This window comes from Vipera ursinii (genome assembly GCF_947247035.1).
Source record: "Vipera ursinii genome assembly, chromosome: 1".
Lineage (NCBI taxonomy): Eukaryota > Metazoa > Chordata > Lepidosauria > Squamata > Viperidae > Vipera > Vipera ursinii.
In genome coordinates, this window is record NC_139512.1 from 215888079 (window position 1) to 215914928 (window position 26850).

At 42.0% G+C, this 26850-nt stretch overlaps 1 protein-coding gene across 1 annotated transcript; it reads right to left on the bottom strand.

Annotated features, from left to right (window-relative positions):
* Positions 1-435: 435 nt before the first annotated feature.
* Positions 436-26850, bottom strand: TRIB2 (tribbles pseudokinase 2). Its single transcript, XM_083378936.1, has 3 exons — positions 24949-26850; positions 19972-20264; positions 436-3153 (listed from the first exon to the last, which is right to left on the bottom strand). Exons 1-3 carry the CDS (start codon positions 25216-25218, stop codon positions 2685-2687), a joined length of 1032 nt encoding a protein of 343 aa, XP_083235062.1. The 5' UTR covers positions 25219-26850; the 3' UTR covers positions 436-2684.

Genomic DNA, 26850 nt, shown 5'->3' on the forward strand with positions numbered 1-26850 from the left:
TGACTCTAGGCTGAAAGAATATTGCCTAGATAAGGAAGATATCAAATGAGACAGAATTTCAAACAAATATGGGTTAAGCATATGGGGCCCCAAGGGGGACATCTCATTCCAGAGATGGTTAGCAGATTAGAAGATGATTCTCTCCCCTCTAGCCTATTTGGTCTTTTTAAAATCCATTGCTGTTAATTTTAATGTTTTAACTTTTAATGCTCCGTGTTTTTAATGCTTTTAACATTCTAATTGTTTTACATGTTATTTTATGATGTTCTGAGTCACTTAATAGTATAATGGGCTGCATATAAATTTAATAAATAAATATTTATCCTAAAAATAGACAACAAGCAATGTTTCCCCTGAAATTAGACACGGCTAGTGTAGGATTGGAAGGGGTGGAAAAAAAGCCATCACAAGTTAAGTTTAGTTAAATATGCACAATTTTGTTTATTGAAGAGATTAGGACAAAAAACATTAAACCAAATACAAGACAAAGCACCAGAGGCAGTAAATTCCCACCATGCACATCACCAACCTTTCTTCCTACAAGTTTATAAAATAAATGCTTAAAAAAAAACAGAAGAAGTCCCTCAACACAGCACCATCTTCAGAGTGTAAAAACGTTACTCTTTTATATTCTTAGATACCAAAATAGAAGCAAGGCAGGTCAGCTGCAGTTTTGTCTCTTGATAAGGAACTCTGAGCCATCATCTCGGCGAGTGGGATCAAAACCTTCCCGCAGGGCAGGCGAAGAGCATTCATACGTCAAATGCCAAGTAGCTGTACGCACATGCCACAGACTATAGTTAAGCACAAAATTCAAGTAACATTTACAAACTACAGAGTCCACATGTACCTATCCAAAAAACAGGACCACTTCACAAAAACGCATACAGGCAGTAACATCAGAACAGCTGAGGTACTGGAAACACAAATATCTATGCCCAAAAAAGATGTGTTGGTTTTCTGCTGTTTCCTCCAATGTCATATAGCAATATAAAAGCAGTAATAAAAATCATTTGCCAGTCTAAATCAACATGAAAGCTTTAACAAAGGGGTGGAACTGCAGGAGGAAAGGGGGACGGGGGGGTGTTAAAATATGTCAGTCAGGGACAGGAATACCTGAAGAGAAATACAAGTTTGTTAACTACAGCATGTAACATGTCACCCCAAGTCAACCCGTAATTGAAGTACTGGCTTAAATTCATCACAACCGTGACAGATTCATCAATAAATAAAATCTTGACAATAAAAAAGGTGCATATTACAATGTACTTTTCAGGAGACAGGTCTGTGTCCCAGCAATGTTCAGCTTATTAACAGGTGAATAAACAGAAAAATAAAAGAGCATCCTTGTTGTAAGTCAAAAATGAAAGCAAGAGAACCTAAGCCACTGCCCTACCAAGATATTTGGGGCAGAGGTGGGTGGCACATACTTCTTACATCAGAAAGACCCACTTTCTGTTCCTATTTAGGACACGTAGACTCTTAGCCAGTTCTAAGATCAAATTTGTTTCCTTCTTGAAATAATCCAAAGGAGAGCCTTCTCGCCCCACCTGGTCAACTTTATGTATAGTGGGTCAAAGTGAAAGCCAGTATTTCAACAGTCCTTGGTAAACCAAAGAAGACAGTTCTATAGTCTTTTGACAGCATAGTGAAAAAGTCTTGACTTCTGGCTCCCTGCAATAAAAGCTCTAACCCAAAAACAAGCCCACCAAAACCAATGGCCTGTATTCAACTGAATCTACTCTGCTTACAGAAAGCTCTTTGATCCAGTGGAAACTGCTACCGACAGACGATGGGGAGGCTCATCGCTACAGATTTATTCCACTGTGTAGTTTCTTGTATAATTTCTCAGGAGTGTCTGTCTCCTCAAGTGGCAGTTTCCACCAGCAAACTCGTTTGTCATGCAGAGAAGCCCTCACAAGATCAAAGAATCTTCTGTAAGTTCTGATCAGGAGAATATCGGAATACAACCGATTAGGAGAGAATTTTTCCCTCCAAAGAAATAAAACATTCCAAACATCATTACTCCCGCCTTCCCCCAAAAAATGTTAGCATTATATCTGTCAATTTAAAACTAGGAATCCAGAGACATGTTCCAAAACCTTGTTTAGCACTCACTTCTCATATCGTCCTTTGTGCACTTCCCACCCGCCCTCGTGAAGATGAAGCCCCACCAGCAACATCAGATTCTGAAAACAGGAAACAAAGGAACAAAATAATAGCAAATTGTACCTTCCCTGAATAATGGCTGAAGTTAAATATCTAACAGTGCGATGCCAAAATGCAAGAGTTCCTATCCACTGGGAATCGTAAAGTGTTTGAATGAAATGGAATCAGGAGTGGTGTAGTGGTGGCTGCATCAAAAACGTTGGGTGTGCGGTGTCCTTGGCTCCGTAAAGATGAGAAGCAAAGCTGCTCCATGCTGCTGCCTTCTCCTTTTTCCCCCCGCTGTCAGTCTAACTTGATAGCAACAATTCTTCCTGTCTAACCGTCCACAGGCTACATTGGTTCTTGAATGTTCCCTCTCCAGCCTTCAAAACAAAACGAAACAAAAGCTTCCTCCAATTGGGTCCTTTTTTGCTATCAAGCCAGGATGAGACAGAGATATAATTCTGCATTTTCAGAAAGGTCTCCCTTCGTGTTGTCCTTTCTGGACCATGCATTACCCATATCAGTCCTGACGCTTAGTTAAAGAATGGATCAGAATCCTCTTCCATGTTAACATCAGGCACCAGCTGATCTGTTACTTCCTTAGCACCATATCCTGAATTAGACACATTAAAATCTGTGGAAAACCAAGGGTGGTCCAGAATTTCCTGCGAAGTCAGCCTCTCTGAGGGCTCTCGGCGCAGGATGCTACGTATAAGGCATTTCGCCTTGGGGGACAAAGTCTCTGGAATGCTGAACTGCCCACGGCGGATTTTACTGAAGAGAGAACTCGGTTCAATGTCATGAAATGGATAGCGTCCAACTAGCATTGTGTACAGCATGACCCCTAGACTCCACACGTCCGCTGCTTTGCCGGAGTAGCTGCCATTTGTGTTCAGGATTTCTGGGCTCACGTAGGCTGGACATCCGTGCTTGTCAGAAAGGGAGTCGTCATTTCCTCGCAATATGTAAGCATCTTCAAGGCTCTCCAGTTTTACTCTTGACCTGCAGAGCAAGAAATAACAAACCAAAGAATAGACTCAGTGACAATGACTCATATGCGAGGTATCAAAGAAAAGGCAAGAATATTAACTCAGGCTAGGATGCATATTGATACACATCAGGTTCCCTATCCTCTTGTTTTACCCAGAACATAAAGGAGCAGTTGCTATAACTTTGAAGAACATCCTCATTCTGGAAAAAGCATAGTTATCGGGGGATGTTCTGGGTCAGATCCGGGTTAGAAGCAGAGGGCATATCAAGTAGCAATCTGACCAGGTTTATAAATCTTGTTCATGCTTATCATTTTGTGCATTTAGTACTCCATTAAGGTGTGTCATATGAAATGTGGTGTACGTTTGATTTCCCTTGTTGTTAGGCATTTACTTAGAAAAATGATATGGCTATCTTATTTATGAACTCTGGCTAGCTATTTCCAAATAATAGATGGAAAACCTGCAAATCTAAGCCATCTCTAGCATAGCCCGAAGTCCCACCCTGAATTATCCATTCAGATAAATGCACAAGGAAAGCTGACTGCCTACTATGAGCACACATGAACTGGGTCTTTTCCTGAAACAAATTTATTTGACCCACCACCGGCATATGGTTAAAAATGTGCCTTACATTTTAATTTTAAAGATAGAGATGTACCTCCCTCTCTCTCTCTCTCTCTCAGTCAAATCATATAGGCCAGGTTACTCTACCTACTTAATACTGTCAGTAGTAGGTGACAGTCAGTCATTCTGCTGGGTTGCACATAAGCTAACTCTGAGATGTCAAGCATAACATCTGGCAGTTTTTGCAAGCAAAGCATGTGCTTTATAACTGAGTTAGAGCTTTTCCCCTGCTTGAGAAATCAGTAAGCAGCTCTTGGTCCCTGAGAATGATGGTCTCATAAAATCCAAGTGCATGAGCTCAGTATCTGCAAAAACTGTACTACTACACTAAATCAAATCAACTTTATTACAGCTGATTTCAATCTTGAACATCAGTTCTTTGGGAATATAACCATTCCTACTAGCCCCGAGAAAATAAAATATCCCTAAAAGGTATAGAAGCTGGATAACCCTTAGCATATCCGTTGACTTAAATGAAGTCACGCATCCCATTAAACATGTAGAGATGTATTATAAATCTATTTTCCCAATGGCAACTTCTGGATTGCTTATACACGTCCCTTTCATTAAATACCAATTAACCTTTAACACTGTCACCAACAATGAATTGCCTATTATTGCACGAAACAATACCGGAAACCACAGCACACTATTCCCTTCCCCTTCTCCTGAACGGATTGTTGGAAAGAAATCAGGTAAAGGGGCTTAGAATTCTGTCAGTCCATCAGAAACAATTGATCAGGAAAGGACCAAATTTTGCATGGTGGGAAAAATCAACAAAAAATAAAAGTGAGTTGGAAAACAGACCAGATCCATCTTGGGGCTACAGAGAAAACCTTTCCAGGAAAAAAAAACATTTTTTACATACTACAGTTCATTTAATGACTGTTCAAAGTTACAACTCCACTGAAAAAAGTGACTTATGACTGTTTTTCTCACACTTACAACCATCGGAGCATCCCCATGGTCACATGATCAAAATTCAGATGCTTGGCATATTTATGACAGTTGCAGTGTCCAGAGGACATGTGATCACCTTTTGTGACCTTCTAACAAGCAAAGACAATGGGGGTAACCAGTTTCACTTAACAACCGTTTAATTTACCAACTGCAGTGATTCACTTGACAACTGTTGCAAGAAAAGTCGTAAAATGGGGCAAAACTCACTTAACTAATGTTTCACTTAGCCACAGAAATTCTGGGCTCAATTGTGGTCTTAAGTGGAAGACTGACTACCTGTACACAGCTTGCTCTGCCCTTCACAATGTACATGTACACGCACAGACACACACAGACACACACAGACGGAACAGAGAAAGGGAGCAAAAAAACACAGCGAGTTAAAGGCGATGTGTTCAACTACCCAGAACAAAAGTCAGATATTTCCCAAGGTGCCCACTGGTAAAAGGCCTGGAAAGAATGGCAGAAACACACTGTGCAGTCACTCTCTCCCTTGTTGTTTTAGCCTTGGTTGCCTTTCAAAAGAACTTCCCCAGGCCTCTACAATCTTCTGATTTTATTCTCTGATACAAAATCCTGCTGGATGTCGCTCCCTCCCTCTTTTCTCAGCTCTTCCCTTTCCTCCTAGGTATCTGATGCCAAACATACTGTGGGGGTTGTTGAACGGAGAACATGCTCCTTTGTTACATTCCTGCCTCTTTCAACAATGCACACTGGAATAGCTACTTACTACCTTTGAACTGGATTTGGACCAGCAAAATAAAACAGAAAAAAACACAACACAATGCAATCATCTCCTGTATTTAAGAGTCAAGGACCTGCACTCGGAAGAGAGCAGATTGTTTAAAACTAGACCACTGAACAACAGCTGGCATTAATCCACTTGTCCTGCTGTAATCTCCAGCAGGATGAAGCAAAGGAGCAGTAGCCATGTTTTCATCCTGCTGAATGGATGAGACCAAAGCAAATACACCAAGAATAAACATCTGTGTTACACACGTACAGTCTCTCTCTCTCTCTCCCCCACCCCCCACACACACACCCTCTCCATCCATTGAAAAGATTGAGGCCTGCCTCAAGCAAGCCTTGCATTAATTGAGGGTAATTGTTGCTAAAAGGTACACCCACCATGCAGACAGAACTAATAGCCAGAATCCAGAGTGTTGGTTTGTTTGACCTTCTCATAATGGGTATGCAACAAGATAACATTTACCCAACTCTTGAGAGAAAAAGAAATGGGAAAGAATAAGATTCTTCTCCAAAAGCCAGTCAAATGGATTGGTCCACGTCTCTCCCCATGTCCTCTACTTATGCTAAGGGGCACTGCTAACCTGAAAAGATGAAGACAGCCTCCTATCGAGCTGGATTCCTCGCAACTGCATCCGTGCCTTTTCCTTAGCGGAGTTTGGCCCTTGTCTTTTTTCAGGAGACGTTTTCAACTTCCCAAGTCTGGCCCAAGGCACCTGAATTCCCAGGAGATCTCCCATCCCTGCAGCCCTCCTCAAGAAGGGCTTGTCAAGAAATGCAAGCTCACTCCTTTCTCCAAATGATGTATGGTGTGCAAAGAACTGGAGAAGCTGTGCCAAACTTCCAGGTTAGACGAATGCCATCAAGAGTTACCGTTAAAATGTATAGCAGCCACCGCCGCCAGTAATTGTCAAGCTTACGGCATAAGCTGGGCTGACACAACCCTTCAAGTAGCTAGTTATTGCCACCACAAATTGTCTAACTGGACTTCCAGGAACTGCTCGTGTCTTCCTGTTCCAACTCTAGCTATGGGAACGACAGAATTAAAATTTGATAAATATGGGCTTTCACAGCGAGAGAAGACCTGCCTTATAAAACTTAGTATACAACACAAAGCTTCTTCCCAAGGCCAGTGTAATTGCAGTGTATCATTTCAATTCAGAAAGTGGAGACGTTTAGAAAGACAGCATTATGCATTTATCAGATCACTTGATAGAGCCCTGCATTAGTATAATGCTTAAGAAAACAATCAAGCCTTGAATCATTGCTATTTAAAAAGGGGAAGTGATTCTGTCTATGAATGCTTTCCCATTACTGGTGAATAAAACCACAAAAGTGCAATCAGAGGGCAGCAAATAGCACTCAAACGGGAAATGCGTCTTTGTCCCCATAGAAACCGGCGGGGAAGCCCATGAAAAACAATACTATTCTTATCAATGCCACATTCATTACTTGAGTGCATTCAGACATGGCTCTTCAGCAATAGAAGGAAACATGATCAGTTCAGCTACTTTCAATCTGAACTCCTGAGTTATTTCTGATGAACCATTAGCACACAGCTTAAGGTATTTCCCACAATGGGTTCTTTTAAAGTCTCTGCCCAGAAAAAAATCTGGGGATTTTAAAGAATTTCTGACTTGCAGGAAAATTCTGCAGGAAGGACTTCATGTCATTTACACAGAAGTACCTGCAAGGATGAAGACTGATGGGTGACAAAATATTTGACTTAGGCTCTGCTTTGTGAAAGGGGAACCACACAAAAAAAAAGCATCTCAGAAAAAGGATGTGATAGCACCATCAGTTAGAACGTTAGTGTGACTTTTGATTTATTACATCTCAGTAATATTTTAACATAATTGTTTCAACTTAGACATAGTGGAATTTCCTAGGCTCCCACTTCAATTAGTACAAGCACCGATTTGAGGAGAGAGATCATGGGAGAAGTGCAGGTAACCCTCGACTTACGACCACAGTTGAGCCCAAAATTTCTGTTGCTAAGTGAGACATGTGTTAAGTGAATTTTGCCCCACTTTACGACCTTTCTTGCCACAGTGGTTAAGTAAATCACTGCAGTTGTTAAGTGAGTTGCAGGGCTGTTAGGTGGATCCGGCTTCCCCATTGACTTTGCTTGTCAGAAGGTTATAAAAAGGCGATCACATGACCCCAGGGACCCTGCCGCCGTCATAAATATGAACCAGTTGCTAAGCATCTGAATTTTGATCATGTGACCATGGGGATGCTATAACGTCATAAGAGTGAAAAACGATCATAAGTCACATTTTCGCTGCCATTGTTAACTCTGAAAGGTCACAAAATGAACTGTTGTAAAAGGACTACATGTAATAGGAAGACCTTAACAAGGAATAGAAAGCTTCTGTGAAAATGAATCACTGTGAAGATAGGTCACTGACTCGAAGTATGTTGATAACTTTCCAAGGGACTGGCCATAAATTAGAAGGCCCTGGGGGTCAATCAGCCTGTGAGGGTTAAGGTTGTGCGTGGTTCAGGACTTCTGAACCCCTGGATTGTAAACACAGGAGATAAAATTGCAGAGTTAAAAGGGTGAGAAGAAAAGTAATTCCCCATATTCACTGCTGCCCCGTTTTTTCCAGCGTAACTCTTTAAAGATTCAGGTTGCATTAATGATAAAATCCTTCATAGGTTCTTAAAAGAGCAGAAGTGAATTCTACCTTATTTACAGAACCAGCACCAAAGCCTCCAAAATTAGGCAGCGTGATTTCCAAGAACAAGAATGAGAGGTAGAAAGTCCCCATTCAAATCATGGCTCAACCATAAACCCAATCCTTGGTATTAGAAAAATGTTGTTTTCTGTAAGGTGGTTTGAGTTAACCTAAGTAGAGCATATGCATTCCTGGAATACCTTAGCAGTACTCTTTAGGGACCCAGTTACCATCCTCTTGGTAGAAGATTTAGTAAATTCCTTGATGGTGCTTCCATACAATAGGATAGTTCTCAAGGCCAGAAAAGTTCAACGTGCAGCCAGTCCTTGACTTATGACCATAATTGGGACTGGAATTTCAGTCATTAAGCAAGTCATCACAGGACCAGACCCAATTTTATGACCATTTTATTGCAGTCATTAAGCAAATTGCCAAGGCTGTTTAACAAATCAAAGGGTCATTAAGTGAAACATGTGGTCATTAAGTGAATCTGGCTTCCCCACACTGACTATGCTTGTTCGAAGGTTGCAAATCACAATCACCTGACAAGAGGCTACAACCATCATAAATGCAAGTCGGTGGCCAAATGTCTACAACAGCTGCAACTTTGAGGACCAGTCACTGTCCCTTTTTCCAAAGGCTCCGTTACTTTACACAAAGGGTCATAAGCTGAGGACTGACTACCTGTGTAACATAAGCAACTTTCACATTAAAAATGGATCCCAGAAGCCCTCACTCCTTACTAGGCTCTCTGAGGCTGCTCAAAAACAACTGCAAAGCCACCGGTCCCTCCTATCTTTTTTACACGGTTTGTTCTTGGGTGAGCCATTATCATCTTTGTTTCAAAATTTTCACCGCAAGCTGGCCCTAGACTGAGCATCTGGGGCTAAAAGGTTGGCTTTAAATAATTAGATCAGACATGTCAAACACAAGGCCCGGGGGCCGGATCTGGTCCGCGAAGTGGTTTCATGTGGCCCGTGAAGCCATCCTGGAAACAGTGAGGGAACGGCCCCCTCTGCCTTGGCCCTGGCCCAGAGACCCTCCTTCTGCCAGAGACCCTCAGATCTGTCCCACTCCTGCCCAGGCCCCCCATAGGCACCCTTGATGCGAACGATGTAGAGCTGGCCACGCCCACCCAGTAGGCCATTCGCACTCTAGCCACGCCCACCCAGTAGGCCACGCCCACCCTGGCCATACCCACCCGGCCCCCTGAGGGCAACTGCAATGCTGATGCGGCCCTCAATGAAATTGAGTTTGACACCCCTGAATTAGATGGTTTTTTGGAACTTCTGGGGTGAGCGCAATCAAGGAGCTCCTCTAGCATTGAAAACCGCGATGAAGGAATGAATGAAGTATGACGATAAGGCCCTGTATATCCAGGGATTCTGAGGTGCTGTCAGAAAGTAATTGAAGCTACAGTTCCGTAAACTTCCTGCATAGCTGCACCAAATAAAAACACTTTTGGGGGCGTAAAGTTCTACATCATTATTCATTATATACAGGAAATCCTTGACTTATGACTGCAATTGAGTCCAACATTTCCATTAACTGAGACATTTGTTAAGTGAGTTTTGCTCCATTTGACAGCCTTTCTTGTCACTGCAGTTATTAAGTTAGTAACAAGGCTGTTAAAGTGAGTCTGGCTTCCCCACTGACTTTGCTTCGTCAGAAAATGATCCCATGATCCAGGGATCCTGGAACTGTCATAAATAGGAATCAGTTGCCAAGGATCTGAATTTTGATCACGTGACCATGGGGATGCTGCCATGACGGTAAGAGTGAAAACTGGGCATGTCCCTTTTTTCAGTGGCGTTGTAACTTTGAACGGTCACTAAACAAACTGTTTGAAGTCAACGACTACCTGTACTTGTCAACGCTGCTAACATTGGATGTTTTTGAACAGACAACAGGTAGAAATGTAGCCATTTTTTCCCCTTTTGCTTTTAGAGTTAGATGATGCTGGGAGTGGGGGTGTGAATGAGAGTCCAGCCAGACATAACAACACTAAACTTAAGGTGAGAATCAAGGTTACTGAGCCAGAGCTGATAAAGAATTGGTGAGCTGGAGAGAAAGCCTGGGCTTCAAGCTAACTGGGGAATGTGATTTATGACTGTTAATTGGAGGATGGAATTGTGCTTTGATACTATGTGCCCAGGGGAGGGGAATTCAGTTTTTGGCTTCGATTATTTAAGTGCCAATATTCTGCTACTCAAATAAAAGATCTTTTAAGGTAAACAATGCCTCGAAGTTCTTTTGAATATATATATATTTGTGTAAATTACTAACAAAGAATTAAGGGAGACTGAAATGCATTTCTAACTTATTAGTTTTCTTCAGTCAGCCATACCCTTCTGAGATTCGAACCTGGGCTGATTGCACATTAGGCAGTTGTTTTTACCTCTTGAGCCACAGGATCTCTCTCGCTTTTGTTAGCTTCTGCAAGGGGAGATATGTGTCAAAAGTTAACTATTTAGATTACCTTGCTAGGCCCCATACAGAAGGGTATGGCTGACTGATGAATTTAAATTTAAAATTAACACAAATATGAGCTGTCACCAGTGTGACTACTGCCTGTCGATGGCCTTCAGGTTAGGCTGACTCAGGAAATAAAGATTTGTCCCATGTTTGGGGCCTAGCAAGGTAATCTAAAAATAGTTAACAAGCATTTGTCATATATCTCCCCTTGCTTCTCTGCTAACAAAGCGAGAGAGATCCTGTGGCCTAGAGGTGAAAACAACTGCCTAATGTGTAATCAGCCCAGGTTCGAATCTCAGAAGGGTATGGCTGACTGATGAAAACTAATAAGTTTGAAATGCATATCAGTCTCCCTTAATTCTTTGTTAGCAATTTAAAATTTACACACACACACACATGTGTGTGTGTGTGTGTGTGTGTGTGTGTGTGTGTGTGTGTATATGTATATATATATATATATATACAACTTAATATCCAAATTGGAATAGATTAAGGTAGCCTTTCCCATTCTTGTACTCTCCCCTACCCCAGGATACGTTGGAATTACAATCCTTTCCCAATAAGGACATAAATTCTGAAACACAACTGTTTTAAAGAATGGGGCAAACCCACTCCACTGAAATGGACAACTTTCTTAATACCGTACAAAGAATTTTCAATTACCTGATTTAGAATTTCAGAATGCCATTTTTTTTAAAAAAAAAAACTGAAACGTATGCAGACCATACAAAACATAATAATCCCTAATAGAAAAAAAGTTGGAATCTAATAGCCAACTTGTTCAATAGAAAAAGCAGTATATATCTACTTTGAAGCCAAATGAAATTACGTAACTAATCCACTTTTTACCATTTGATAAATGAGATGTGCTGCCAAAGAGGACAAAAATCAGCCTTCCCACACGCTGGCAAATTCAAAATTCATTAGGAAAAGCATTAGTTTTCTGGGATGAAAAGTAACCTCTGCTTTCACCTTCCACAGCTAAGGAGCTATTCCATTTGACCTTGCAGCTTTTCATTCTGTTCGGAGTTAATAAAGTCGATTCATCTTCATATCCATAACTAGTGTCTTTGTGTGGGGTGGGGAGGAGGGGGAAGGCAAAAAGGTTCAAGGAAGGCTGGTGTATGGACCCAGCATGTATATTAGATCAAGCAAAAGAGAAAAAAACAAACATCTACTGGTGGAGAAATTATAAAACCAACCTCATGTCCTAAAACGATGCACATTGATTAATATGAGTTTCAAATGCATTCCTCTACCTTCTTAAATGTTATTAATGTTCAAAATGAACCAAGGCGTTACAGTTACAACACTGCTTGGGCTCTGTGCCCCAACTAATCGATTTTTTAGAAAGTTTCTTCCTGTTGATTACAGTAGATTTTCTTAACAAAAATAAATAAATAGGAAAGTGGCCCGCTACAAAGCTGCAAATCATTCTTAGGCCATTTACACTAAACAACTGCATGCAAGTGTGGATTCCGTTTGCTTCACGGAAGCATCCTTGGAAAATGACAAAAACGTTGATTGTCTATGGAGATTCTCCGTCAGCAAGGTCACGGTTGTCCCAAATGTGCTTTTTCAAAAGGCAATTGGACATTTCCAAGAAGCTTCTTCAGCTCTGAAGTATTATGATATAATGATATAGAACTGAAGAAGCATCTTGGAAACGTCTTCAAGGAAAAACGAAGTCCAGCTGCCTTTTGAAAAAGCCCCTTTGGGATGACAAAAATGTTGAGCGGCTGTTTTGTTTGTGGAAGTGCCAACTTGCCTACGGGAAAAAGTCAAAGGTAAACCTGTGGAGTTGGGAGAAAGGAGGTTCATTTCACCTGTTTGGTTTCTAGAGTCAATTATATGTTCCTTGGCATGGCCACACCCACCACAGTTGGCCAGCCCAGCCTTTAATGAACAAGCAAGCCCCATCACAGCAGTCATACCGGGAGCATACCTGTTCACATTCCAAGTGTGCTGCCAGCGTAAAGTTACCATCCTACCCATGCCTGAGAGTGCAATTCACAACAAGGGCTTCCCTGGTGTCTGTTTTAGAGAGTCAGCCAAACCCACAAACCACATGAGGACTCGGTTGATCCCTGCTAGGCTAAACAGAAGATCTGAGAGAAGCAAATAGAAGAGCTTATGGGGCAACTGCTGCACCAAGCACACCACTTGCTGGCTCTCTTTTTTCCTCTTCATCCACAATTCCAGTTTAGCTAGCCACAGGCAATTGCTGCCAGAAGAATGATGCAAACCACAACATTAAACTAGTTGACTTAGACGTTTAATGCCATTAAGAGACAAGACGTACAATGAGAGGTGCATAAAGCAGGCCCTGCTGGGTTTGGTGGTGGGAATAGCAAAAAGAAAAATATTTAATATTTTAAAATATCAAAATATATAAAGAAATAAAATATAAATATTTTTTTAAAAAAAATCAGTCTGTCGGGTGGGAATGGCTCCAGCCCAGCCTCCTCTCTTCATTGAACATATTTTTAAAGCAATCGCTGGTGGGCTGAGCATCTGAAAATCTGAATCGCCATCTAATAATTGGGAAGGTTATCTTCAGTAAATGGTGAGCCCTATCAATGAGCTGTGGTGGCACTGTGGTTAGAAAGCAGTATTGCAGGCTAATTCTGCTGACTGCCTACAGTTCGATTCTGACCGGCTCAAGGTCAACTCAGCCTTCCATCCTTCTGAGGTCAGTAAAATGAAGACCCAGATTGTTGGGGGCAGTAGGCTGACTTTGTAAGCTGCTTAGAGAGGGCTGTAAAGCACTGTGAAGTAACATATAAGTCTAAATGCTATTGCTATTGCCAGATGAGGGTACCTAGGATTACTTCTGCTTGTAGTAGAAACATCTGGGATATTTGCTCTCAGAGGCTGCTTCGCCAATTTCCTGTGTGGCCTTCAGCAAAGAACTGTCAGATTCAGTTCCTCAGTTGCAAAAATGGAAAATAAAACCAGTATTGTTCATCAGGTTGCACAGAGAATGATTAATATAAGACCACACCGTGTTCCATGATTGAAGATTATTGCAAAGATTAATTCTTTGTTCTACTGACTTTTTTCACGCAAGTCAGCTGAGAAACTCAGTGTTAAGATCTATCTTAAAATAGCCTTATTGTATCACTCATACTTCCTAGAAAACTGGGCTCCTTTGGTTTGTTTTCGAGGAAGATAGCATATGGATTTGTTCTTCCTGAAAGCACTGTTAGAGCTTAGTAACTGAAGATCAGCGGACTGTCACAGCATATATTACAGATGAAGAACAAAGATCCAATGCTTAAGACAAATCTAGTACTTGGCAAAAAGTAGGGAATGCTAGGGCTTGCATCACTGATCATATTTTGGAGATAATTGCCTTTCCCTGAACTTATAAAACCAAAGCCTAGAATCAACTAATGCTATCTTCAGAAGAGGTAAGGTTATGCTTTATTTCAGCCCCTCCAGTGAAATCTTGAATCCAGTTCATTGAAGTGACTTTCTTACGTTTATTTAATTAGATTTTTATCCCACCTTTATTACTTTATACATAACTCAAGGTGTCAAACTTACATAGTCCTCCTTCCTCCTCCTATTTTCCCCACAATAACAATCCTATGAGATCAGCTAAGTTGGGCTGAGAGAGAAGTGAACCAAAGTCATCTAGCTGGCTTTCATTGCCTAAGGTGGCACTAGAACTTACAGTCTCCCAGTTTTAGCCTGGTGTCTTAACCACAGTCATGAGAAATCCATCTGATCTGGGGATCTATTCTATCTGCATATGGAATATTTATCTATCTATCTATCTATCTATCTATCTATCTATCTATCTATCATGCATCCATCTTGATAAACTGTGTGTATATGTATGTATGTGTGTGCGTGTGCGTGTGTGTATATATATATGTGTGTGTGTGTGTGTGTGTGTGCACTAAAATTCTTGTATTGTTCCTAACACTTAACATAATGAGAAAATATTACTGTCTTCCCAATCCAGATATTTTTCTCACTGTTAAAAAATGGTCACTAGAATGCAAAAAGCTTCTAAAGTAACAATAGAATCTTTTTTAAAAAGTTACTAGCAAAACTGATTAACAAGTATGAACTCTAAGCATTAAATATTATGACAGCCAACATTTGAATTTAATTGAAGACTTAAAAGTATTCTCTGAATATAATTTACTGGCAGGACAAAATGATTGCAACAGGAAAAAAGTGATAACACAAAAGCTGAACATATTATTTTAAATTCAAAACATCATCTTAGTTAATTCAGGCAATGCTAGCTTGACTATGTAACATTGATCAAAATAATCAATCAATTAAATGAAAGTGAGAAGGGATCAATCTTTTGTATTTGGGCACTAGCATAAATGGTAACACACTCAACAATTCAGTAAAAAAAAGATATCAACTGCCAGCAAATCTCCTAAATCCATTAATGGAAAGAATATAAAATATACATATAAAAATATGGGTAGATCACATTGTGCCACATAAAAAGTAATAGTTCAAGTCAGCATCTTTTAAACACTAATTCAGATATAATAGTTGATCTTGTTCATCAGGATCCAAGGCCTTACTCCCCTCTTATGCACATATGTCAAGGTTGTAAAATACCAAGCATAGAGCAACATAATTCATGTAGTAACGACTGCCTATTAATCTCCTGCAAGATGAGGTTGAGCACCAGAACATTATATCGCAACCAAAAATACATTAAAGCAAGATGCCAGTTCAAAACAAAGTATATACTTAGGAATACATAACTACATGGAACTTCTGAACAAAGACTACATCTCAAAATATATAGTACTTTACTCCTAAAAAGGAAATAAGCAGGACTCATGTGGACAAGGCACCATCATCAGGAAGAAGAAAGGAACATACAAGAATGCTAGGAAATGGAAGTGCAATTTATGGAACAAGAATGGGGTTTCATGCAAGCAATTACCACCTTATTTTATACAAACATACAAAATAAAGAAATCTGAAAGTTCGGGTTTCAAAGAGCACAGAAACCTCCTGGATGCAAAAGGTCCCTGATTGTAAGTTTATGTTCCTCATGGAGAGAACACATGGAGCACAATAGAAAAGAGGAGAGATTGAACTGGTGTGTTTATTATTTACCCTCTGCATTCACAATACATCATAAAAGAAGACCTCAGTATGAATTAGAAGTTCTTTCTCAGCAGGCAAAAAAATGCATTCCATATTCTATACATCTTAATCAAACAACCATTGTATACTGATTTTAAACATGTATGACTTTCCAGAATGAATGAATGAATGAATGAATGCAACGCTGAAGTCTGGAACTCTTAAAAGCAACCATTCGCCCACAACTTTTAGTAATTACTAAGAACGTACATTCTATATGAAGCTGAAAGGGAGAACTATTGCCACTACAGTATTGCTGAATAGCTAATACTAATAGGGTATTTAGGCTTGCACAAATCAGCCCTGCCCAGATAATAATTTCTATAAGCTTATGAAACATTACCAGATTTTTAAAGAAGTACTGTGATCGAAATGAATTGATATAAGTGCCATGTAAATGGGTCAACCCTAACAGATTTCTGCACCAAATAAATACATTTTTGCTTTACCTATACAACTTGGCTTTGTTTCACAATAACAACAACCACAAAACATTTGACCATTTCTCCTCCTATATTCTAATACTGTACAATGCTTCAAATTTGGTTCTGAAGAAATGTTTTGAAATGTGTGGGACTACAAAGGCCATCACTCAGACTTCAGCTCAACCCTGACAAGACTGAGTGGCTGTACATTCCGGCATCCCGGGACATTCAAAATGTTCCATCTCTTTCTATGGGGGGTGAGTTTTTACCCCCCGTGGATAGGGCTCGCAACTTGGGAGTCCTCCTAGATTCACGGCTTACTCTAGAAGATCACATAGTAGCCGTGACTAGGGGGGCTTTCGCTCAGGTTCGCCTGGTGCGTCAGTTGCGGCCCTATCTGGACCGGGATGCCCTGTGTACGGTCACTCATGCGCTCATGACCTCTCGTCTGGACTACTGCAATGCTCTTTACATGGGGCTTCCCTTGAAGACCACTCGGAGGCTCCAACTGGTACAGAATGCGGCCACGAGAGTTGTCTTGGGAGTTTCCCAGTACTCCCATGTTACACCTTTGCTCCGCGAGCTGCATTGGTTACCAGTTGTCTTCCGGGTGAGGTTCAAGGTATTGGTGATGGTCTTTAAGTCCTTACATGGCATGGGTACGGAATACCTCAGGGACCACCTGCTGCCGGCGTCGACTCCCCTCCGCCCTGTGCGTTCCCACAGAGAGGGCCTCCTCAGGGTGCCTCCGGTCAGAGAATGCCGGCTGGTGGCCCCCAGGGGGAGGGCCTTCTCTGTGGGCGCCCCGGCTTTATGGAACCAACTGCCGGTTGAGCTCCGGATGGCACCGGATCTTCGCTCCTTCCGGCGCGGGTTAAAGACCCATCTATTCGAACAAGCTGGCCTGGCCTGATGGGGGAATGTTAGGGTTTTAATGTTTTTATATTTTGATTGTTTTAATTGGGCAATAATTTAATCCTTTTTTAACTTTTGTATTTCTATTTATATGCCCTGTTCGCCGCCCTGAGTCCTTCGGGAGAAGGGCGGCATAAAAATTCAATAAAACTAAACTAAAACTAAAACTCACATTAGGCTCATTAAAGCAACAGTGTCCAGTTTCAAGATCATGCCGCTCTGTAGGATTGTGCTACGGTAACCCAATCCTAAAAATAGATGAAGCTTCTTTGGTGAGTCAGCACCAGGTATTCCGTTCATATTCCTGTGCATTGTAAAATGTATCTTCTGAATCAGAGTTGGAACCTTGCAAAGTTCAACTTCCTTCCCTACTAGTTCTAAATCCAAAGTCTAAATCACGTTGAAGGATTGTGTGTACAAAATAAAAGATGTATTCTCACAAGAGATGGGAGCAGAGTCAAGCCAAGCAAAATCACATACATTTCTGTCCTCCCCATACACCACTCACACAGATAGTCCTCCGTCTTATGATCAACAATTGGACCCAGAATTTGAGTCGTTGAGCAAAGCGGTCCTTAAGTGAGATGCCACATGACTGCTTTGCTGAAGGTTTGCAATTCTAACTTTCCCAATTTTAGTCTTTAAGTGACAATGCTGGTCATTGACCACTGGGGAGAAGAATCACGAGAACATTGGCATTTGCTAGCATTTTCACTAGACTTGAAGTCTGTTTCTCCAGGGTGGGAATCCAAATCCTATACTATGTAACCAAAGTTTGATTAATAAGACCTAAACAGCCTGATTCATGAGTTATAAACCACCAGATACAAAATATTCACTATAACATCCTAAGCTGAAAATAAACAAGCCATTTTGTAGCATCATGTGTCATCTGTGATCCCGCTTAAGTGAGAGTTTTAAACTATGACAGATGCTCTTTTTCAAAAAGCATCACCTCCAATAAACAATGAAGGGCAGCCTAATGCTTAGGGATGTGCAAAACCCACCAATCGCAGAGAACCTTAGGACATTCCACTCCCTCTCCAGACCATGCTAAACCTCATGCCATTCTGGGAGTAGTTCTGAAGGAACTGGAAGCAAATCCTCTAAAATGGAGGGCAGAACAGAGAATTTACTTCTGGAAGCCCCAAATTCCTCCAGAATAGCATGGGCCAAAAAGTCAACTGAAATTAAAGCACGGTCCAGAGGGAGACTGGAATGTGCTGCTTCCAATCTGGCAAGCTCTACATATCCCTGCTGGTGACCAACCAATGCCAGGGCTCTTGCAACCAATGCAGAGTGGAACAGGAGATGAACTTCCTAGATATGGATCTTTGAGGATCATGAGGCAAGAAACCACACCAAAACTGAAATACAAGTCAAATATTGTTGTAAAAATATCTCAACTATTTTATTATTTTTTATTTCTTTTAGAAAAGCACTTAAAGCAACATGGTGGCATTCTGATTAGGCAACATTTAAAAAAAAACCTTGAGAAACAATAACAGTGGTTTGGCACTTTCACAATTTTCCCAATTGTTATTTTGTGAATCTAATGCAGGGGTGTCAAACTCAATTTCATTGAGGGCTGCATCAGCATTGCGGTTGCCCTTAGGGGGCCGGGTGGGTATGGCCTGGGTGGGCGTGGCCTACTGGGTGGGTGTGGCTAGAGTGCGTATGGCCTACTGGGTGGGCATGGCCAGCTCTACATCATTCGCATCAAGGTTGCCTATGGGGGCCTGGGCAGGAGTGGGACAGATCTGAGGGTCTCTGGCAGAAGGAGGGTCTCTGGGCCAGGGCCAAGGCAATGGGGGCCGTTCCCTCACTGTTTCCAGGATGGCTTTGCGGGCCACATGAAACCACTTTGTGGGCCAGATCTGGCCCCCGGGCCTTGTGTTTGACATGTCTGATCTAATGAATCAAACTGTAGCCTCTGAAAAGTTTGGACATGATTCAACTGTTAAGTCTTTTAAAATAACCCACACTCTGTTTTCAGTGCAAGAGACATTGCCAACACGTTGGAAATGATGAAAATTTACAGATAACAGCTAAAAATTGTAGCTATAACTCTAGAGTTTAGGACTAGGTGCATAAAATAGTTTTTCGGGGTGGAAATAAAAGAAATTTGTGCTTCTAGAATTTGGCTGTCACAAGAGGATGGGCTCAAAAATACAACTCGCATGAAATGCTCTTCCCAGTGAACCACTGAAAGAGGAAAGGTCAAGAACGCAGCTAAAACAACTCATTGCGTAACAGTAGTATTAATAGTTCTATGTAAAAAAACAATTTGTTATGAAACTACTATCCAAAAGTTCATCTCACGGGAAAATTTCATATGTATTTTTTGTAGAAGAGTCCACGTGGGATATGGATAGGTTATATATGGATGGGGCACCTATGGTTCTCCAAAGATTCCTGAACTACATAACCCAACAACCCTAATCATCCTGTTGGGAGTTGTAGTTCAGGTACGGGTCTGATAGTGGAGAGACCTAAGTTGAACATCACTCCACCCCAGCCATGGAAACTCATGGAGTGACCTTGGGATAATCATTTCCTCTCAGCCCATGTAGCTGTCTTTAGCAACTGGAAGGGCATCAATCTTATAGGTAAATAAACTCCTGGGAGGCCACAAGCTAAGTGGTGACTTCTCCTCAACCGGTACTTCTTTAGAAAGCAGAAGATGAGCTACCGGCTTCTCTCAACCTGCACTAAAATCTTCTTTTTCTACCAAAGTCCAAGTTTAACTGAGGCTGTTATCAGGAACAGTAGCCAGAGAAGAAGCCACTTGAAACGGCAGACCACAGCAGTGCCTTCTCTGAGGGGAGAGGAAGCAGCACGGGGAAGAGAGATGCATTTCCTCACCTTTCTTCATCCTTGAAAATGAATTTCCGCAGCTTGAGATCCCTCAGGACCAGCCCACCATCGTGACAGTGCGCTACGGCGGAGGCTATCTGATAGAATAGCTTGGCTGCCTCTTCCTCCTTCAGCTTCTTGCAGGTACGAACAAAGGAATGCATGTCCCCATAGCTCCGCTCAAAGAACACGTACGCTTTCGTCTCTCCGAGAATGACTTCAGTAATTTGGTTGATGTTGTCATGAGGAGGCATGCAAAAACATGGCGCCAGCAGTTCTTGGTAGCAGCCGACGTCGAACACCTAGAATTGTGAGTTTGCAGTAAAAGAAAGGGTTACCCAAAAGGAAGACCAACTGCTCCGCCCACTCCTCAACATTAGCACTGGTCAACCCAAGACTAAGAAAGCCATTGCCCAGTGGGTTTGAGACAATAAATCCTGAAATATCCCAGCCAGCAGAGATTTGGGGGATTCTGGAAGCGGTAATCCCGATACATCTGCAGGGTGACAAGGCTGACAAAGAAGGAGTTAACTGTATGAGACATTTTTTTTTCTTAAATCCTTAATGCCCTAGGCAAGCATTTTCAGTAATGAAACTCTGGTCTTCTCCTCCCCCTCCAGCTCCCAAAGCTAGCTGGCTAAAATATAAAAGGTATCAGCTGGGGGAGGGAAAGATGTATTTTCTCCGGATGAAAACAAAAAGGGGGCAGTTTTTTTTTTTTTAAAAAAAAGCTCTCTAGGTGAGGGAAGAGGAGAATTAAAAATCCCTGGTGGCCCAGCATCTGATTTAATTTTCTTTTTGAAATACAATGGCTGGTGCCCTACATTGAAAGGAAGTTTACTAGGCTTTAGGTCTTATGCTTTGCTTCCATAAATTGAATGGAATTCTAGAACAACTTTTGCAAACTAAGCCATGCATCCTATTTTTACTGGAAAGACCTGTGTCATCAGCTACACAAGGCCTGCCAGCAGCGCTCTGCCAATACTCAGTGGACTCCTGCATGAAAGAGTCCATTTTTCTTCCCTGATGGTGGAAAGAAACACGGGGGGGGGGGAATAATTTTTCCTTTCAGACTGTGGGCAAAACCATTCAGAGCTACCGACAGGTAATAAGTATATTGGCTCCACTTACTGACAGATACACAAGGCTAAAGGATTTCTGCATCCATATTGTCCCAATGAGCTGTGCTTTCCAAGATACAGGGGGAAAAGATATTTCTCTTCCCTTTCCCAATGTGTAATAGGGACATAAGCAGTGCCTTCCTGATTTGGACTCCTGGCCCACCTCACCAGCAGTCTGTTCTCACAGTGGCCAACCAACTGTACAAGGAAGCCCATTAGTCTCCCAGCAGATGGTCTTCAGTCATACTGACATCAAGGTTGATCCACAATTTCCGTGAGTTTTATGGTGTTCTATACAAACGCCCAAAGTAAGCTGTAATTTGGATGATTTGGGGTTAGTATATTTGTGAACTCAAACTGATTTATAACTATGATTTAATCAAGATTATACTCTCTGCATACAACCTCAGCACTCAACCATCCATGTTCCTTGGCTGAAATCATGTGAGAAACTCATGACAAGCACATTTTAATCTAGCACCTTATGTAAACCCCAAGGTGTAAAGGGCCCAGTTTCTGGTTCACTATTTTGTGTGTGAACTTTTAACAAGTGGGTTAATTCACTAAAACGTGGTTGCATTAACTATGGGCAAAAGTTTTATATGTACTGTCTCACTGGGTTCAAAAGGATGACAGGAGAGGAACTTTTTAATAGTGTTTCCTTTGCTTTTAAGAGATGGAAGGAGATATGGAGTTGCTCAGGTCTCAAGGTATGTATTTGAAAAACATAAAAGAATAGGAAAGGTTGCAGTAAGTTTCAAAATCTCTTTGCTTATGATGGCTTGAATGGGAGACACAAGTATTTATTCAGCTTTCAGAGCACTTCAATTAAAAGAAAACAAATAGAAGTGCCTAGAAAGTCTTCTTGAGAAAATGTTGGGGATACATAGACTACGTTTAAGTTGGACTGGGCTCCACTGCATTTAGAATGGAGAGTTCAGACTTCTGACACTTCTAGGCAAGTGTCTCTTTAAGAGCAAACATATCCCTTATGAGCTTATGAATGAAAGTGTTCCAAGTCTCCCAATACTAAAAAGTTACATAATTCATGAATGAATCAGTGCTTGAGACATGTGTAAGATTCAGAAAAGGAGTGCAATCATTTCATTGAAAATAATGAAGTATTGCAAGTAGGTATTATGGGTAAATTCCCTGCACTTGTTTCCCTTCGGAATAAAGGTCACAAAGCCAGGTTAATATTATTACTAAGAACGCCACCAGACACCAATATAATAAGGTTAAACTGAATTTGCTTTGTTATTGCAGAAGTTACAATAAAAAATGTAGGCTTCTGTTATAAGTTAAGGACTAAGGAGGTGAGCTTGTTTTTATCATATGTCAAAACCTATTTTTGTCATCTTCTGACATGGTACAACACTTGCTGCATGTATGTAGAAATAACACTCTACCTAATTCAGAGGGTCGTGCTCCGAGGTTAGCATGCATGCGATTAAAGCCTCTCTATCCTTACCAGCTTGATCACATGCTAGCAAAAAAAAAATGTTTCCTGAGAACTGAATGCAAAGTTTGGCATGCTGTGAACTGTTTCACCACATCTGCACTGACCCTCTAAATCTCTGAAAAGTGGATGACAAAATGAAAATCTTTTACTTGGACAGATTAATCCCTGTCCTAGTGTGCTATCTGAGAAAGAGGAAGTGAAGCGTGAGTCGATTTTGATAATACTGTATGAAGTCTACTCAGAATGAAATATCAACTATTTACTGTGTGAGGTTGGGGCAGTAGACTTCACCCTTATTCAGACAGTGAGGGGAAGGCTGAATGACTACATTCACAAGTGTGTGTCCAAGAAAAATCAGATCAATTTTCAAGTACAGGGAAAGGTGCAGGTTTTAAACAGCATTTTCCTTTAACAGCCATGCAAAACTGTCTCTTCAGACTAACTTTTCAAAGGCTTTTTTCTTAGTTGAATTGTGTTCATTTATATCAGAATGCCTGATTCTTAACTACCTTGAGTTCTGAGAAGGAAAGCAGAGTTCATCTGGATTACAGGAGGAGTGTAACAGTCACAAAGAAGTAAGTGCCCAATGAAATTAAGGAGCCACATATGCCATAGGAAGGGTATTTAGAAGGTTCAAGGATGGGCTAACTACTTGAATCCAGTTATTACTGGAAATTTACAAGTGCTGCAGTTCAACTATCTCCTACATTGGCATTTAGCTTTTAATTATGAAGCATGTTTAATGGATCCTCCAAGGTTACTTACTATGACCAAGCAACTTAAGATATTTATCATGACCATGGTTGAAAGTAGTCATTCTTGTGGGAATCTACATGTTTCTTACAAGGCAGATTTCCTCCTGGTTGCAAAAGGCATCAAAGGAAGAGGTTTCCCCCCCCCCAAAATCATTTCTTAAACATTCCAAGTGGAAGTATGTAAGGGCTTTGCATGCTCACATACATGTAAGCATTTCATTTGGGGATATCAGTTGCTCTCTCTGAAGGATGCTTATGTTTTAATCTCCCATTTTTTCTTAATAAGCCAATGAATACATTTTAAATAATAGGTACAATTAGCCCATTTTCCAGCACCTTGCAACAGACAACATGCAAGATCAAATCCTCAGTGTGATATAAACCGTATAAAATACTGGAAAACTAATTTTTCATTAACGTCAAGGAGCCATGATTCACAAGCGACCAATATATTTATACTGCCCTGCAAAGCAAATCTTTACAAGCAACCAGAGAGTGCAATTTAATTTTCCCACCACATACCAATCTAAATAAAAATCATCCACCAGTCAGCAGGGCTGTGCAAAGCTACTTTTAATTATTTTAGGATGTTAATGGGCTTCTTGTTTGCTTTCAGCCATTCGATGAAATCCAGGATTACAAGACCCTTTTTACTTATTATTTCCAAAGACCTTCACTGTGCCATTTTGAAAAAGAAAATCTAAAATTGAAAAAGGTACAAAAATGACCCTTTTCTCTTACGTTGCCATCTGTTAAAACTGATGAATGGCACAGAAAACTGTAAGCAGCCACTAGGCATCACTTTAGGAACAAAGGAAACAGAATGGCCTCGGTGAATGGGTGCTAGTTTCCCCACAGACAAGCATGAGGGGGTTTCCTCTCTCCCCCCCTACCCCAGTTCATAATGAAATTAAAGAGGCCAGTGGATGGGGAGCCAGTATCCCAGCAAGGGTAAGCAACGTTTCTCTAAAAAAATGCAATTCTGCAAGGCTTTTTGAACGGTTGCTCCAAGGTGGGGGATGGTGTTTGCAAACAACCCACCAGTGTAAAGGGGAAAAAAAGAGGCCAACAAATTAAAAATCAGCTCTGTAGCTCAAACCTGATTTTTTTTTTTTTTTTGGAAAGGAATCCGCTGCTCTTCCAAGCTTTTTCCCAAATAAGTACGTACAATCCTGAGGCTTGCCGCCTTAGGCTACCAGCGTGCAATTGTTAAGTTGGCTAAAGATAATAGTTTATTCTTTTGCCCCCTTCTATATCCCCTTCCACTCCCCCGGAGTAGTATCTTGAGACTAGGAAGAATTGGGAGCGTGCAAGCCAACAAAATAAATCGTAAAAGGAAAGCGCTAGATCCAGGGATTCCGATTTTAAAGCCAACTCCCCCCCTTTTCAGTCCATCCTCCCCCGCGGCTTTGGCTCTAGGCCACCGTTATAACGTGGCCATTGTCTGCAAAGTTGCTTGAGAGCCGTTTTAAATTATGCAAGGCTTTTTGTTTGTTTCATTAAATTTCACCCAGCGCCTAATTCGGAGGTTCCCTCCCCGGCAAGCACACACTCCCCTTTTTTGAGGACCCTCTAAAAATGAAACTTGCTAGACAAGGAAAGGCCAGGCTGCGTGTGCGAGGGAGGCGAGAGGAGGAAGGAAAGTTACCTTGCAAACCAGCTCCTCCTCGCTGTGCAGATGCACGGCCCGGAAAATGTGGTCTCCTTCCAGAGGCTCCAGCAATAAGTATTTCCCAATGCAAGAAACGCAATGCGACAAGTTGGGAGTCTCTGGCGGGCTCGGCGAGCCGAGGTTGGGGCTAAAACTCTGGCTGGGTTCAGTTTGTCTTACAGACGAGAGTTCTTCTAAATCTTGGGTTTTATTCCGAGGTCTTCCATAGCGCGCTATCGTGATTGGGGTTGACCTTTGTATGTTCATGGGGATGGAGAAGAAACCCTCCAAGAAATCCCCTCCCCCCAATTTCTCTCTCTCTCTCTCTCTCTCTCACACACACACACACACACACACACACTCGCAACCCACTCAACACGCGCACAATTCCTTTGGCGTTATCAGCCGCTCGCTTCAGGCCGGCCGCAAGAATGCCTTTGTGCTGTCGTAGAGGGGGAAAAAAAAAGTGTGCTCGGGTGGCAGGTTTCTGTAGGATCTAGAGTCCGCTTTCCAGCGCCAAGAAGAGGAGATCGATCGATCGATCGTGGCCGGGCAGGGGGCGTTGGGGGGGGTGGGCGATCAATCGGACGATTCTTCCCCCCCCCTCGAACCTTTGTACTCAAAAGCGGCGAAGTCCCGCAAAAGTAGGACAAACTTGAGCCAAGCGGAGCCTCCCCGGGAAACGCCGCGGGGCTTTCAAAATCCAACCATCTGGAAACGCGTTTCGAGGGCCAGGTTCGATATCAAGTCCCCGAGTCCCAATGGCTCGCTTGGAAATCTTCACCCGGGATTGATTTGAACGTGCTACTTACTACACAGCAGACGACGGGCTTTTTTCCCTCCTTCTTTCTTTGCTTTTTCAGGACGGTTTTTAATAACCTACTTTAAACTCTAGAGGGCGTCTGATGCTTTTTTTCCCCCTCGTGGAAAGGACTATATTCAGAAGAAGCAACCAAAGAAGACAAATTAATAATAATAATAATAAAAAAAGCAGCGGAGTATTTTAACTTCAGCGGATTGCCGAGGAGCTCCGCTAACGGCGCGGGAGTAGGCAATTTGATCAGATCCGGATTTCTTTTAATTGAACCTCCTTGGCGGGGCAAGAAAAACCGTTTCCCAAACTAAAAGCGCCGCTCCTACCAGGATTACGAAGTGCGCAAAGCTCCAGGAGCCGCAGCGCTGAATTGGGGTTTGCGTGCGTTAGGCTTCCTTTGATCAGACGGCAAAGTGCAATCAAGGACGAGAATGAATCGATGCTCTTTAGCTTTCCACCGGCCTGGCAGACGTCCGGTCTTTCTTCCGTTGTTCCCCGGATGGTTTGAGTGCAGTGCACATTCAAGCAAAAAAAGAAAAAAAAGAAAAAGACCACAAAGGACGAGGTGGAGAAAAAAAAATTAGAGAGAGAGAAAGCGCTGCAGGAAAAGAAAAAAAAAATAAATCACCCTCCCGACGATCTTCTTAGCCCCCTCCCCAGAGTCCTGAGATGCAGAAAGGGAGGGAGGCGATGCAGCCACTTCAATAGGAATAAATGTATATTGCAGGCGCCGTTCTTTATTCCTAGAGGTAGAAGGAGTGGGGAGGAAAGGGATGGCCGAGCCAATCCCTTTCAGCAAGCCATCGTCTCTTCACCATGTATTAATAGCTACTTACGCGGCTAACAGTCTTTCTTCTCCTAGCCGTGCCTTCCTACTCAGGGTCAGAAGCGGCGGCGGCTGCAAGAGCAGCAGCGATACCGACGCTACATTAACACCGCGCAGAAGCTGACTGCCCGCTCCTGGCCGCGGCGCAGCGCTCTGCCTGCCAGCAGAAACGCCCGCCCCCGACCCGAGCGGCCTTCCCATTGAGCCAAGGAAGCATCAATCACGCGATCTGCCTGCCAACCCTCCTCGACGTCTCCTC

What these genes read in the sequence shown, in the direction of transcription:
- TRIB2 (XM_083378936.1), bottom strand. Translation starts at nt 25,218, where the DNA reads ATGAACATACAAAGGTCAACCCCAATCACGATAGCGCGCTATGGAAGA. An exon ending in AGGAGGAGCTGGTTTGCAAG is followed by an intron (nt 20,265 to 24,948) that starts GTAACTTTCCTT and finishes TCACAATTCTAG; the next exon opens with GTGTTCGACGTCGGCTGCTA. An exon ending in ATTTTCAAGGATGAAGAAAG is followed by an intron (nt 3,154 to 19,971) that starts GTGAGGAAATGC and finishes CTTGCTCTGCAG; the next exon opens with GTCAAGAGTAAAACTGGAGA.